The sequence below is a fragment of the Salmo trutta genome, chromosome 37 (genome assembly GCF_901001165.1).
Source record: "Salmo trutta chromosome 37, fSalTru1.1, whole genome shotgun sequence".
NCBI classification, from domain to species: Eukaryota; Metazoa; Chordata; class Actinopteri; order Salmoniformes; family Salmonidae; genus Salmo; species Salmo trutta.
In genome coordinates, this window is record NC_042993.1 from 4,284,774 (window position 1) to 4,301,516 (window position 16,743).

Genomic DNA, 16,743 nt, shown 5'->3' on the forward strand with positions numbered 1-16,743 from the left:
AATAATTGAGGCCTGGAGGGAAAAATGGACCTGTACCCCAGTCTGTCCCTGAGTGGTACTGTACTGAAATTATGTTTTCCAGTCTAGAAGTGTCAAGTGGAATCATCAAACTAACTTCTCACATCAAATTCTCTTTGTTATGATTCACTTTGGTTGTCCTTGCTAACTTAATGTTTGTATTGATGTAAATAATGGAATGTGTGTTTTAAAGAGATCCCAAATTGTGAGTTGAAATGCAGTCATATGTGCCTCATGGCTGTTATAGGGGGATGCCACTTGATTTTTCTCATTTGTATGAAACCTCTGAAATCAGCTGTTGTGAAAAAGACTTACCAATTTCCAGTTACTGTTGCACTTTTCAGTCTCACAGGAATAAATTCCGGGATATTCCACAAGACTGCATTCGCTTCCCAAATGGCACCCTATTCCCTTTATAGCACACTATAGTGCCCCCTGGTCAAAAGTAGTGCACTATAAATGGAACAGGGTGCCATTTAGGAAACAGTCTGTGGTACAGAGAGTCCTTGTTTAGTGATGTCACAGTTCATGTAAACTTAGGAAGACTTCCTCTCTAAGTATCCTCAGCTAAAAGACCGGGGACCGGGTTAGTTAGTGTGATGCTGAGCGGAAGAGCAGACAGGGAGGCTAAGGCACAGAGAGAGAACTGTGGGGTTTTCTTTTAAATGTTTAGATATGGGAAGAGTGCTGAGCCGTATGCTGGGGAGCAGAGGACCAGTGGTAAACAGTGAAACAAGGCGTTGACACAGTAGAGGTATAAACTAGGAAGCTGTAGGGGCAGTGAGGTTCTGGACTGAGGCCCTGGTCTCTCTACTAACCTCAAGGGGACCAAGACGTAACCTGAAACTGGCCAACAGATTTATTGATCTCCTCACTCTTCTCTCGGCATTGAGGTAAGTGTTTTTTTCTTTTTTTCTTGGAAAAGATGTAAGAGTTCTGACTGAGATGTATCAGTGCAATATTCTTGACAGATGCTGATGGATGTTTTTTGCAACACTTAGGAAGATTCACTTTAATGCAACATGTTTATTCACTTTATGTAACAAATTCTGCTTGTTACTGACCCTTGAAAATGGTTAGAGGCAATTGCCTTATATGGTGTTTATGTAGATTAGGCTACATCGTGGGATCTCACCCATGTGATGCTACATCCTGCCTGAAACAAGACATGTTCAGAACTCACACAGGGATATTTATTTGTACAAGGTTTTTCTGATCTATTGGGATCCCTGACTGAACGTAGTTTGTTGGCTGTCTCTATATCAGGACATGACATCCTTTGAACTTTTAAAGCCACCATGCAGTCTTTTTAATTGTATTTTGTAATCATTACTGTATGTCTAAGTCCCTCTGTTTATTTAATAAAATAATTACAAAATATATTTTATATCATTTAGTTCCCTCAGCCTCTTTTGGCCATAGAAATGATCAGTCTGATCGTGTGGGTGTAGGAAAAAAATTATATATTGTGGCAAACCTCTTCAAAGCTAGGAGCGTTTGTCACAAATTAAGTGAGAAACTGTCACCAAAGTCAGCCCAGAATTAAAGTTCTTTCGAACATGACAGTACCTGTATGTTTGTTTCTCTGTCCTGGTCCACCCAGGCCGCAGGTAAGGTCAAGGATAGCAGGGTCCGGTACACAAATCTGGTTCTCGGTAGGTCCAGGTCTAAACGCCAACAGGTAAGTCCAAAACAGTCCAGCTCGTACACGGTAAATCCAGCCAATGTAGAATGTCTCTCTCTCTCTATGGTTCATAGATCCTTCCCGCCCTCTCTCTCTCTTCCTGGTTTTTCTTGACCTTTTATCTGTGGGTCGGCTCCACCTTCTGAGGGTTCCCCTTGCTTCTGGGAATTGTAGTTTTGGCAGTCGGCCATTTTGTGATCTGTAGTTCTGATCGGGGTGGCCATTTTAGTGATCGGGCAGAGCCCGTTTATTAGTTCTGCCCTCACATATCTGCCATTTATCACTCGACCCCCTTCTTTGCCACACATCTCCCCCCCTAGATCCGACCCCCTAGGTCGGGCTACCGCAGCAAAATATGCGTGCATGCGGGATAACCCATCCACATTTCTCATTTCCTTTCCTGCTCTGTGTTTCAAGTCAAAGTGAAACGGTTGGAGACTCAAAAACCACCGCATCACCCGAGCGTTCTTCTCTTTAGCCCTATGCATCCAGGTGAGTGGTGCATGGTCACTGATGAGGGTGAAGTGGCGCCCCAGCAGGTAGTATTTCAGGCTTTCCAGAGCCCACTTTACTGCCAGCGCCTCTTTCTCAACAACTGAGTAGTTGGTTTCCCGTGGTTCCAGCTTCCTGCTTAAAAACAGGATGGGGTGTTCCACCCCTTCTACCTCTTGGGACAGCACTGCTCCCAAGCCGACCTCTGAAGCATCCGTCTGAACCACAAACTCTCTCTCAAAGTCTGGTACCACCAGCACTGGATTACAGCAGAGGGCCTCCTGTAATGTCCTAAATGCTTTGGTGGCCCTTTCATCCCGCTTGACCATGTTTGGCCCTCTGGCTCTAGTCATGTCGGTGAGTGGGGCGGCCACTGTGGCATAACTTGGGATGAACTTCCGGTAGTACCCGGTCAGCCCTAGGAAGGCTCGAACCTGCTTCTTATTTACTGGTTTCGGCCATTCTCTAATTGCCTCCACCTTCTTACGTTGGGGTTTGATTAATCCTCTTCCCACGGTGTATCCCAGATACTCCTTTCCTCTAACCCCACATAACACTTGGCAGGGTTCGCCGTGAGCCCTGCCTTTTGTCAGGTCCAGGGTCGTAATGTACCGAGCTTTACCAATTTTCTCCAGTAGTTCGTCTACTCTGGGCATGGGGTAGGCATCAAACTTGGAGATTTCATTTACCTTCCGAAAGTCGTTACAGAACCGCAAAGACCCATCGGGCTTGGAGACCATCACAATTGGGCTAGACCACTCACTATGTGACTCTTCGATCACTCCAGCTGTCAACATTTTCTCCGTCTCTGCTCTAATCGCTGCCTGTCGAGCCTCGGGTACCCGATATGGCCTCATGCTCACTTTTCTCCCTGGTAGGGAAACGATATCATGAGCTGTAACCTCAGTTCGGCCGGGTACTTCTGAAAACACATCTCTGTTTTTCTGGATCAGGGTCTTTACTTCCTGTACTTGTGCTGGGGACAAAGTAGGTGAAATATTTACTTCAGCTGTCTTCTGAGTGTGTGTGGGGTACGTGACCATTAGTGTTTCTCTCTCTCTCCATGCTTTTAACAGGTTTATGTGATAGATCTGTTCCTGGGGCCGTCGACCTGGCTGTCGGATCCGATAATTAACTTCTCCTATTCTCTCCAGTACTTCATATGGTCCTTTCCATGTGGCTAGTAGTTTGCACTCTACCGTGGGGATCAGCTCTAACACCTTATCTCCCGGTTGAAATTCCCTCAGGGTAGCCTGCCGGTTATAAGTGTGCCGCTGGTGCTCTTGTGCTTGTCTCATGTGCTCTCTGACGATGGGCATGACTGTGGCTATCCTGTTTTGCATTGCCGTGACGTGCTCTATGACACTAGTATACGGGGTGGATTGGTGTTCCCAGGTTTCCCGGGCAATGTCTAAGATTCCCCGGGGGTGCCTCCCATATACCAGCTCGAAGGGAGAAAACCCCAGCGATGCTTGAGGAACCTCTCTAATGGCAAACATCAGATATGGCAACATGCAATCCCAGTTTTTCCCATCCTTGTCGATTACCTTCCTGAGCATTGACTTCAGGGTCCGGTTGAATCTCTCAACCAGCCCGTCCGTCTGTGGATGGTAAACCGATGTCCTCAACTGTTTCACCTGCCACAATTTACAAAGGTCTGCCATAAGGTGGGACATAAAGGGGGTCCCCTGGTCAGTAAGGATCTCCTTTGGGACCCCAACCCTGGTGAACAATAGCACTAGTTCCTTGGCGATATTTTTGGAAGCCATTGTCCGAAGGGGAATGGCTTCTGGGTAGCGAGTGGCATAATCTAGAATGACCAGAATGTATTGGTGCCCTCTGGCAGATTTGGGTAGTGGGCCCACTATGTCCATCGCTATCCTCTCAAATGGCGTTTCGATTATGGGGAGTGGCACTAACGGGCTTCTAAACGCTAGTCGGGGAGCTGTTACCTGGCACTCCGGGCACTCTCCACAATGCCGAGCCACTTCAGCCTAAATTCCTGGCCAGTAAAACCTCCTTACAATCCGGTCTCGGGTTTTATCGATACCAAGGTGTCCACCCAGAATGTGCCCATGAGCTAGATCCAGTACTGTCTTTCTGTACCGGGTGGGGACCAACAACTGTTCCACCACATCAACCCCTATTTTTGAGACTCTGTACACCAAACCATTTTTCATGATGAAGTGGGGAAAACTATTAGGCATCATCCTATCATTTATGGGAGTACCATCTATGACCTGCACGTCTGCTCTGCCTTGCTGCAGGGTTGGATCCTGGTGTTGGGCCGTCCCGAAATTAGTCATGGACCCTGCCAGGTCTGCTGGTTCTAGATAGTCGTCCTCTGGATTCAGATCGACCCCAGCCCCACTAGTACTGGGCTGTTCATTATCAACGAGGTTTGCCACTTCATCCTCATCCTCCCCTACTAGTACCTGTGAGGTTGGCCCCTGGGAGACCTCTTTTCTTGGCCTTGGTTGAAGGCCCCATGCTTCTTCCTGCTTGGTCAGGGTTGTTGGGTTCTCAAATATGCCGTTCTTTTGACCTAACTTCGCAAAGTTAGGAAAGTATCTACCCAATATTACATCATATGGCATCTTTGGGACCACGCCGACCTCATAATCCAGCAGACCGTCCTCTGTTTGTATGCTCACTAATGCTGTGGGGTACAGACGGGTATCCCCATGAATGCACGTAACACTGATATCCTGACTTGTATCCAGTTTATGCGTCGGCACTAGGTTTGCAACGACCAGGGTTAGCATACTGCCAGAATCCAGTAGTGCTTCAACCTCCTTCCCTTCAACCTTCACCCTGCACATATGTTTGTTTCTTGATCTTTCAAGTACAGTGGTTACCACGGGACATGCATACCATATCTCATCTTCTTTTTCACCGAGGTTACATTGCATTGGCTCTTCTTTAATAGGGCAGTAGGCTGCAATATGTCCCGGTCGATTACAATTGTAACAGGTAATAGGGTTCCGGGGGGGAGACCTCCTCGACCCCCATTCCCGGTTTCCGGTTTTTCCCTTAGTGTCTCGGCCCGATTCTGATTCTTTCCTCATGGCCCCACGCTGCTCTCCTCCCCCTCCCCCTGTTGGCACAGTCTTACCCTGTCCGCTGGTTCGCCCAGGCCTGGGGAATGGAAATCTTTCCTCCTGCGCCTGCTCAGCTGTTCCTGCCGTACAATACCGTTCAACCAGGCCCACGAGATGGTCGGCGGAAAGTACCTCGTTCTGGCCAACCCATCGTCGCACTTCTTGGGGTAGACCTCGCTGAAACTGGTTGAGTACGATGGTCTCGACGACCTCGGCGGACGAACGGGTCTCCGGTCGCAACCATTTCCGTGCCAGGTGAATCAAGTCGAACATCTGTGTTCGGGGGGGTTGTCCCGGTCTGTAGGACCACTGGTGGAAGCGGTGTGCCCTCACGGTATCGGTCACTCCCAGTCTAGTCAGAATCTCTCCCTTGAGTTTATCGTAATCCTGTGCATCCTTCAACTCCAGGTCGAAATATGCTTTTTGAGCATCCCCTGCCAGGTATGGTGCCAGAAGCCCTGCCCATTCTTCTTTCGGCCACTTCTCCCTCTCTGCCGTCCTTTCGAAGGTGGTAAGATATGCTTCCACATCATCATGCGCTGTCATTTTTTGAAGAAAATGATTGGCCCACCTTTGGGTATTTGCAGCTGGTAACTGAGCCCCAATTTGGTCCGCTAGCCCCTTTAGGCCTTCTCTTAACTCCCGGGTGTTTATTTTTTCTACCTAACCAGCGGTATGGTTAATCCAGTGCCCACATTCTCCACCACGTGTGGCAAACCTCTTCAAAGCTAGGAGCGTTTGTCACAAATTAAGTGAGAAACTGTCACCAAATTCAGCCCAGAATTAAAGTTCTTTCGAACATGACAGTACCTGTATGTTTGTTTCTCTGTCCTGGTCCACCCAGGCCACAGGTAAGGTCAAGGATAGCAGGGTTCGGTACACAAATCTGGTTCTCGGTAGGTCCAGGTCTAAACGCCAACAGGTAAGTCCAAAACAGTCCAGCTCGTACACGGTAAATCCAGCCAATGTAGAATGTCTCTCTCTCTCTATGGTTCATAGATCCTTCCCGCCCTCTCTCTCTCTTCCTGGTTTTTCTTGACCTTTTATCTGTGGGTCGGCTCCACCTTCTGAGGGTTCCCCTTGCTTCTGGGAATTGTAGTTTTGGCAGTCGGCCATTTTGTGATCTGTAGTTCTGATCGGGGTGGCCATTTTAGTGATCGGGCAGAGCCCGTTTATTAGTTCTGCCCTCACATATCTGCCATTTATCACTCGACCCCCTTCTTTGCCACAATATATATATATATATATCACACTGCTCAAAAAAATAAAGGGAACACTTAAACAACACATCCTAGATCTGAATGAAAGAAATAATCTTATTAAATACTTTTTTCTTTACATAGTTGAATGTGCTGACAACAAAATCACACAAAAATAATCAATGGAAATCCAATTTATCAACCCATGGAGGTCTGGATTTGGAGTCACACTCAAAATTAAAGTGGAAAACCACACTACAGGCTGATCCAACTTTGATGTAATGTCCTTAAAACAAGTCAAAATGAGGCTCAGTAGTGTGTGTGGCCTCCACGTGCCTGTATGACCTCCCTACAACGCCTGGGCATGCTCCTGATGAGGTGGCGGATGGTCTCCTGAGGGATCTCCTCCCAGACCTGGACTAAAGCATCCGCCAACTCCTGGAAAGTCTGTGGTGCAACGTGGCGTTGGTGGATGGAGCGAGACATGATGTCCCAGATGTGCTCAATTGGATTCAGGTCTGGGGAACGGGCGGGCCAGTCCATAGCATCAATGCCTTCCTCTTGCAGGAACTGCTGACACACTCCAGCCACATGAGGTCTAGCATTGTCTTGCATTAGGAGGAACCCAGGGCCAACCGCACCAGCATATGGTCTCACAAGGGGTCTGAGGATCTCATCTCGGTACCTAATGGCAGTCAGGCTACCTCTGGCGAGCACATGGAGGGCTGTGCGGCCCCCCAAAGAAATGCCACCCCACACCATGACTGACCCACCGCCAAACCGGTCATGCTGGAGGATGTTGCAGGCAGCAGAACGTTCTCCACGGCGTCTCCAGACTCTGTCACGTCTGTCACATGTGCTCAGTGTGAACCTGCTTTCATCTGTGAAGAGCACAGGGCGCCAGTGGCGAATTTGCCAATCTTGGTGTTCTCTGGCAAATGCCAAACGTCCTGCACGGTGTTGGGCTGTAAGCACAACCCCCACCTGTGGACGTCGGGCCCTCATACCACCCTCATGGAGTCTGTTTCTGACCGTTTGAGCAGACACATGCACATTTGTGGCCTACTGGAGGTCATTTTGCAGGGCTCTGGCAGTGCTCCTCCTGCTCCTCCTTGCACAAAGGCGGAGGTAGCGGTCCTGCTGCTGGGTTGTTGCCCTCCTACGGCCTCCTCCACGTCTCCTGATGTACTGGCCTGTCTCCTGGTAGCGCCTCCATGCTCTGGACACTACGCTGACAGACACAGCAAACCTTCTTGCCACAGCTCGCATTGATGTGCCATCCTGGATGAGCTGCACTACCTGAGCCACTTGTGTGGGTTGTAGACTCCGTCTCATGCTACCACTAGAGTGAAAGCACCGCCAGCATTCAAAAGTGACCAAAACATCAGCCAGGAAGCATAGGAACTGAGAAGTGATCTGTGGTCTCCACCTGCAGAACCACTCCTTTATTGGGGGTGTCTTGCTTATTGCCTATAATTTCCACCTGTTGTCTATTCCATTTGCACAACAGCATGTGACATTTATTGTCAATCAGTGTTGCTTCCTAAGTGGACAGTTAGATTTCACAGAAGTGTGATTGACTTGCAGTTACATTGTGTTGTTTAAGTGTTCCCTTTATTTTTTTGAGCAGTATATATTGTGCATACTCGCATAAAAAGGAAAATCCGGTTTAACTGCACTGTCCTTTTAAGTTAAAAGGCAGTCCTCTGATGATCATCTTATAAAGTCACTATCATAACTTAATCATTACTTATATCCTTGCCACTGGGCACACACTGGTTGAATCAATGTTGTTTACAAGTCATTTGAATAAAATTGTTGTTAGTAGATACAACAGATATGTCTACAAAAGGCCTTGGGGCGGCAGGTAGCCTAGTGGTTAGAGCGTGGGGCCAGTAACCAAAAGATTGCTGGATGGAATCCCTGAGCTGACAAGGTAAAAATCTGATGTTCTGCTCCTGAACAAGGCAGTTTAACCCACTGTTCCCTGGTAGGCCGTCACTGTAAATAAGAATTTGTTCTTAACTGACTTGCCTAGTTAAATAAAGGTTCAATTTAAAACATGTCTGTTTGTGTCACTTTGAGGTGAAATATCAGACCACAATATACATGTTGTTTTCGATTTTACTATTGTTTGTTTTTAAAATAGCAACAATACTTCACTATTACGTTTGTGGTTTCTCAACTTGGGAGTTGTTGCTGAGGCTGGAAGCACAGTGTGAGAGAATTGTCAGCAGAAGTTTGTGAATGAATGTGTTGTAACTGGCAGAGCAAGAAACCATTTATCTCTGTAATCTCCGCAGAGAGCCGTTTAATATCAAATTTCCTGTAAATTACACCCTCTGTAACACATGTTCCCACTAATGATGATTAACTTGGCCTTGTGAACTGAATAATATGCAGGGATATTGAAATTAAAATAGTCATTCAATCCCATGTATTTTTTGCATGTCTCTTTAGAATGTGTTGTAGGCAGCCTGTGGCCACATTGTTCTCGTTGCTTTTGATAAATTACATTATTCATTTAATTATGCCCTCAACTGAGCATGTTATACTCATTAGCTGGGATGTTCTAAATTGTTCTTCAATGAAAATGTAGTAGTCAAATATTAACTCGCTATGATGCATATATATATATATATATATACACAGTGCATTCGGAAACTATTCAGACCCCTTGACTTTTTCCACATTTTGTTACGTTTTAGCCTTATTCTAAAATGTATTAAATAAATGTTTTGCCTCATCAATCTACACACAATACCCCATAATGACAAAGCAAAAACAGATTTTTTTTAAATGTACGAAAATATATTAATAATGAAAAACAGAAATACCTTATTTACATAAGTATTCAGACCCTTTGCTATGAGACTCGAAACGGAGCTTAGATACATCCTGTTTCCATTGATCATCCTTAAAACCTGTTGAGGACAGACGTTTCCCTAGCCAATATCCAATGGTAGAGCGTGGCGCGAAATACAAACCTCAAAAATCCAATAATTTCAATTTCTCAAACATATGACTATTTTACACCATTTTAAAGATACACTTATCCTTAATCCAACCACATTGTCTGATTTCAAAAAGGCTTTACAGCGAAAGCAAAACATTAGATTATGTTAGGAGAGTACATAGACCAAAATAACCACACAGCCATTTTCCAAACAAGCATATATGTCAATAAAACCCAAAACACAGCTAAATGAAGCACTAACCATTGATGATCTTCATCAGAAGACACTGCTAGGACATTATGTTATACAATACATATATGTTTTGTTCAATCAAGTTCATATTTATATCCAAAAACAGCTTTTTACATTGGCGCGTGATGTTCAGAAAATGTATTCCCACCAAAACCTTCCGGTGAATTTACAAAAATACACATCATAAACGTTGACAAAATACATAACAATTAGTTTAAGAATTATAGATACAGAACTCCTTTATGCAACCGCTGTGTCAGACTTTAAAATAGCTTTACGGAGAAAGCACATTTTTCAATATTCTGAGTACATAGCTCGCTGAATAGCTTGGCGAGCTATTCAGACACCCGCCAAGTTCGGGGCAACCTAAACTCAGAATTAGTATTAGAAATATTGTATTACCTTTGCTGATCTTCGTCAGAATGCACTCCCAGGAATGCTACTTCCACAAGAAATTTTGTTTTTGTTCGAAATAATCCATAGTTATGTCCAAATACCTCAGTTTTGTTCGTGCGTTCAGGTCACTATCCAAAGGGTAACGCGCGAGCGCAATTCGAGACACAAAAAGTAAAAATGTTCCATTACCGTACTTAGAAGCATGTCAAACGCTGTTTAAAATCTATTTTTATGGTATTTTTAACGTAAAACTGCGATAATATTCCAACCGGACAATAGTGTATTCATTCAAGGAGAAAAAGAAAAAACAGCGTGCTCGTGGGAACGCGCATATCCAATCCCTTTGTTGCCAGGCAGACCACTCAGTAACTGAGCTCCTATACTCTGCCCAGAGAAAGGAGGAGGCTCAAACCACTTTCTGAAGGCTTTAGACAGCCAATGGAAGCCTAGAAAGGGACTAGAAAGAAGAACTACAATTTTCAGATCCTACACTTCCTGGTTGACTCTTTCTCAGGTTTTTGCCTGCCATATGAGTTCTGTTATACTCAGACACCATTCAAACAGTTTTAGAAACTTCAGAGTGTTTTCTATCCAAATCTACTAATAATATGCATATTCTCGTTTCTGGGCAAGAGTAGTAACCAGTTTAAATCGGGTACGTTTTTTCATCCGGCCGTGAAAATACTGCCCCCTATCCATATCCGGTTTTAAGATGTGTCTACAACTTGATTGGAGTCCAGCTGTGGTAAATTCAATTGATTGGACATGATTTGAAAAGGCATACATCTGTTTATATAAGGTCCCACAGTTGACAGTGCATGTCAGAGCAAAAACTAAGCTATGAGGTCGACGGAATTGTCCGTAGAGCTCCAAGAGAGGATTGTGTCGAGGCACAGATCTGGGGAAGGGTACCAAAAATATTCTGCAGCATTAAAGGTCCCCAAGAACACAGTGGCCTCCATCATTCTTAAATGGAAGAAGTTTAGAACCTCCAAGTCTCTTCCTAGAGCTGGCCGTCCGGCCAAACTAAGCAATCAGTGGAGAAGGGCCATGGTCAGGGAGGTGACCAAGAACCCGATGGTCACTCTGACAGAGCTCCAGAGTTCCTCTGTAGAGATGAGATGGGAGAACCTTCCAGAAGGACAACAATCTCTGCAGCACTCCACCAAACAAGCCTTTATGGTAGAGTCGCCAGATGGAAGCCACTCCTCAGTAAAAGGCACATGAGTTTGCCAAAAGGCACCTAAAGACTCTCAGACCATGAAAAACAAGATTCTCTGGTCTGATGAAATCAAGATGGAACTCTTTGGCCTGAATGCCAAACGTCGCTTCTGGAGGAAACCTGGCACCATCCTTACGGTGAAGCATGGTGGTGGCAGCATCATGCTGTGGGGATGTTTTTCAGCGGCAGGGACTGGGAGACTAGTCAGGATTGAGGGAAAGATGAATAGAGCAAAGTATAGAAGGATCCTTGATGTAAACCTGCTCCAGAGCGCTCAGGAACTCAGACTGGGGCGAAGGTTCACTTCCAACAGGACAACGACCCTAAGCACACAGCCAAGACAACACAGGAGTGGCTTCGGGACAAGCCTCTGAATGTCCTTAAGTGGCCCAGCCAGAGCCCGGACTTGAACCTGATCGAACATCTCTGGAGACCTGAAAATATATGTGCAGCGTCGCTCCCCATCCAACCTGACAGAGCTTGAGAGGATCTGCAGAGATCAAATACAGATGTGCCAAGCTTCTAGCGTCATACCCAAGAAGACTTGAGGCTGTAATCGCTGCCAAAGGTGCTTCAACAAAGTACTGAGTAAAGGGTCTGAATACTTATGTAAATGTCATATTTCAGTTTTGCTATTTTTAATACATTTTCAAAAACCTGTTTTTGCTTTGTCATTATGGGGTATTGTGTGTAGATTGATGAGGGAAAAAAACAATTTGATCCATTTTAGAATTAGGCTGTAACATAACATTTGGAAAAATGGGAGGAGACAGGTTAAATGAAGGGGAGGAGACAGGATTTTTAAGACTTAAGACAATTGAGACATGGATTGTGTATGTGTGCCATTCAGAAGGTGAATGGGCAACTGTATACACAAGACAAAAGATTTAAGTGCCTTTGAACAGGGTATGGTAGTAGGTGCCAGGCACACCGGTTTGTTTCAAGAACTGTAACGCTGCTGGGTTTTTCATGCTCAACAGTTTCCTGTGTGTAACAAGAATGGTCCACCACCCAAAGGACATCGAGCCAACAACACAACTGTGGGAAGCATTGGAGTCAACATGGGCCAGCATCCCTGTGGAATGAGTTTGACACCTTGTAGAGTCCATGCCCCAACGAATTGAGGCTGTTCTGAGGGCAAAGGGGGGGGGGGGGGGGGGGGGTTGTATACTCAGTGTACATCACATAGCTGGTGAGAATTTCTTTAAAGAATTCCAGATGTCAGTGTGATCAGTCAGTTTCTGCTCTAAGTTAACACGCCTGAGCAGCCTGGCTGTTTCTGTTCCTTTCCACTCAGTTGACTTCCCTACGATCTCACTGCTTTGCCAGTCCCTCGTCTATCCTCTCTGCCCTAATATGGTTTATCGCAGGCTGTGGGAAGGGGATTGAGGATACAGAGGCCATCTATCTGTGTGTGTGTTGTGTCCGACTACTCCAAACGCACTACGATCTACTTGGTGTTATACAAAGTGAGACTAAGCAGCTCTTCACAACAGGTACTTAATACAGGGGATTGTCTACAACGTATTGTCTTGTATACAATGACACTAATTTAGACTTACTTTTGACCTTGTAGAGGTCAGATGTCAAAATAGGTGGGTTTGTTTAAAAGTAATATTTATTGCATGATATCAAATGTATTTATATAGCCCTCCTTACATCAGCTGATATCTCAAAGTGCTGTACAGAAACCCAGCCTAAAACCCCAAACAGCAAGCAATGCAGGTGTAGAAGCACGGTGGCTATCTGTAAGAACCGACGCTGGAGTAGAGAAGCAGGTACGGGGAGTGAACATTTAATCTTGCACAGACATGGAACAGGACAGGAACAGTGTAATACGAAGACAAACGACAATTAATGCAGAAGCAGGGAACGGAGCTGAGAAACAGACAGATATAAGGGAGGTAACAACACAGGTGATTGAGTTCAGGTGAGTCCAATGAATCGCTGATGCGCGTGACGAGGGAAGCAGTTGTGCGTAATGATGGTGGCAGGAGTGCGTAACGCTGGGCAGCCTGGCGCCCTCGAGCACCAGGGAGGGAGAGCGGGAACAGGCGTGACAGATTTCCCTTTAAAGGAAGTTATCAGTTAACTCTGTGTTGGTTGATTTCGCAAGGTCCCAATCTCAAAAAAAGGAGGGCTGAAATGCATAATAATATACTATGATGACACAGCAAATACCAAAAGCCCCACAAGAATTATGTCTGACGTTTTGAAATCATAGCATCTGTTCTACTCTCTATTGCTCTGTGCTGATTCTCTTTGAAGAAGTTCACTTTGCCGGAAAACGGAATAATATGAATCATTTGCAATTCTCTATACAGCTGTATTTCCTATGTCAGTCCTGTTCCTATTGCTAGTGTATATTATGTAGCATACGTTTGCTTATTTTTCTGTCTAAAAGCCCATCTTCACTGTTAAATATACAAATAAATTACACCCGTCTCTGATTCCCATGTCTGAGAAAACAAATGGATTTGTAGTTGGTAAATAAACACCTGAAATGAATGGAATAGCTCAGATGCCCTTGTAATTTGCTCGTTAATGGGGTTGATGCCAACAGAAACAAACACTGTGACCGTACCACATTGTGAGTGGATGGTGGAGTAGTAGTGACATTGGTGGCTAGAGTCCAGGGCCCAGGTCAAAGGTGAATAAGTGTTTAGGTAACAGAGGATGCCTGTTCTCATGAGACTCCAGATCCTCAGGAAAGATCTCCCTTCCTGATATGTACACACAAACATACATGGTTATTTTATCTGGGTTGTGTCTCAAATTGCAACCTATTCCCTATATAGTGCACTACTTCTGGCCAAAACTACTGCACTATATAGGGAATAGGGTGCAATTTGGGACACAACCCTGGACTGCATACACACTGACGTCCGCATGATCCAATGGAATTGGCTGTATAATGTCCAACAGACCTTTCCCATCCAGTATCAAGTTAGAGTATTTATTTGGATCATCTCATCAAGTAATACAACAACAATGATTGGAAGAGAATTGTGTTAGCAGGGGGCTGATATTTTGTTCATGAATGTTTTGTAGATGCAGTCTTCAGTCTTTTAGAGAATATCACACCATCTAAACACTATTTCAACATGATTATGATATTGGTTTATGTTTAGATTTCCAAGAATGTTTTCCAGAATATTCAGTGTATGGTTCAGAATTCCTCAACTAAAAATGTCACGGTAAATAGGTGTGGGCTAGTTGTGTTGATCTGCAAAATTAACCCACTAAACTCCATATTGTTTTTCGTTTGTTTTTCAGGCCGCGGGGCCAACCACAGAACCATGGAGCCTGCCTATACTGGGATGTCACTGGATAACTCTACCTCAACAGTGATGCCCATGGCAACCTCCGCCGGCAACACCAATGTGAGCAGAGAGCCGTACATGCACCGCCTGGCCCATCTCGACGAGGGTCTCTACAATGACTTCTACAGCCTGTGGATCTGTCTGGTGGTGGTCAACACACTCATCTTCATGGTGGGAATGGTTCTCAACACCCTGGCCCTGTATGTGTTCTGCTTCCGCACCAAGCCCAAGACCACCTCAGTCATCTACACCATCAATCTGGCTGTCACAGACCTACTGGTTAACCTCTCCCTGCCCACACGTATCATTCTCTACTACAGTGGGGGAAAGTGCCTCAACTGCTCCTACGTGCATATATTCAGCTACTTTGTCAACATGTACTGCAGCATCCTCTTCCTCACCAGTATATGCGTGGACAGATACCTGGCCATAGTACAGGTTGAGGCCTCTAGGAAGTGGAGGAACCCTAACGTGGCTAAGGGGGTGTGCATTTTCATCTGGCTCTTCGCTATCGTGGTCACCTACTCCTTCCTCACCACGGCGTTCCGACACGCGGGCTGCTGCGTCTCCAAGCTCTTCGTCCTGACCGTCTTCGAGTTCTTCCTCCCCTTGGTCGTCATCGTGGTGTTCACCGTGCGCATCATGTGTGCCCTGTCCAACTCCAGTCTGATGCAGCAGAGCAGAGAGAGGCGCGTGCGGGCCGTGCAGCTCCTCACCACTGTCCTGGTCATCTTCACCATCTGCTTCACCCCGTTCCACGTCAGGCAGGTGCTGGTGTACTTCTATCCCGACATGCCCCACCACGTCATTGTCTACCATGTCACCGTCACCCTCAGCAGCCTGAACAGCTGCATGGACCCCATCGTCTACTGCTTCGTCACCAACAACTTCCAGTCCAGCATGAGGGGCTTCTTCCGCAAGGCTGAGGCAGAGCTGGAGCAGACCAGTGGGAACATCATCAGCATGCAGAATAGCTCCAAGGGCTCGGGGACTGTCACGGCTATCGCTCACAGTGTGATGATGAACGTCCTGTCCTCCTCCTCTCCCCAGCATGGGAACCACATAACGTTAGACTGAGAAAGGGATGGGAAGATTGAGGAATGGGATGTTCAGTGTTCAGAGAGAGATGGACTTCTATTGCCTAACTGTGAGACTCTGGAGTGCAATTGACATACTACAGTAGGCTATCCTCCCATTTGAGAAAATGCTTTCCTGCTTATATTATTGTAGCCTATTGTTGGCTTGGAGATTTAAGTACTTGAAGACATTTTCAGACAAGAAACGTTATTTCTCCTGTGTTGGCCTACACCAGTCACGATGGAGGGCATTGACACTGAATACAACCTATAACGTGTTTATTGCAGCTGTCATACCAGCTGCTCCTGCATGATTTATTTCTACTGTACAATTATCATCTGAGGAGTATTTGTTTACTTTGATCCTAGATCGTATGGACCTCTGACAAAATAGACAAGTAATATTTGACTGCATTGCTATGGAAACAAATAGAAATATATGATAAACAGCTTCTGTAGATTCATGTGTGACGTTGTTGTCACAATACATACTTATCGTCAGCCTTCTCAGAAACTGGTTTTATGCAAAGCTTATATTACTGGCAAATATTACCAAACTAATTGTCCAAAAATATATAGAATAAAACATACAAAACCTTATTTATTTTATAGCAAGAACTCATTTCATTTAGTTTTTATTACTGTTGGAGGGCCAGTAGCGTGCACTCTTCACTCTGCCCCAGGGCAGTGAAGGGGATATTTATTGCCCTGTGTAGGGTGCCTTGTTTCGGCTGGGACATTAAACCGGTGTCCTGACTCTCTGTGGTCATAAAAAATCCAATGGCACTTATTGTAAGAGTAAGGGTGTTAAGCCTAGTGGTTAGAGCGTTGGACCAGTAACCGAAAGGTTGCAAGTTCAAATCCCCGAGCTGACAAGGTACAAATCTGTTGTTCTGCCCCTGAACAAGGCAGTTAACCCACTGTTCCTAGGCCGTCATTAAAAATAAGAATTTGTTCTTAACTGACTTGCCTAGTTAAATAAAGGTAAAATATATATATATTTTTTTAAATAACTAAATTCCC

The 16,743-nt window shown here is 45.3% G+C and overlaps 1 protein-coding gene across 1 annotated transcript; it reads left to right on the top strand.

Moving 5' to 3' along the window:
* The first annotated feature begins 632 nt into the window (after positions 1-632).
* Positions 633-16,320, top strand: LOC115176353 (G-protein coupled receptor 20-like). Its single transcript, XM_029736283.1, has 2 exons — positions 633-911; positions 14,598-16,320. The coding sequence occupies exon 2, from the start codon at positions 14,621-14,623 to the stop codon at positions 15,719-15,721; it is 1,101 nt and encodes a 366-aa protein (XP_029592143.1). The 5' UTR covers positions 633-911; positions 14,598-14,620; the 3' UTR covers positions 15,722-16,320.
* The last annotated feature ends 423 nt before the right edge of the window (positions 16,321-16,743 follow it).

What these genes read in the sequence shown, in the direction of transcription:
- LOC115176353 (XM_029736283.1), top strand. Translation starts at nt 14,621, where the DNA reads ATGGAGCCTGCCTATACTGGGATGTCACTGGATAACTCTACCTCAACA.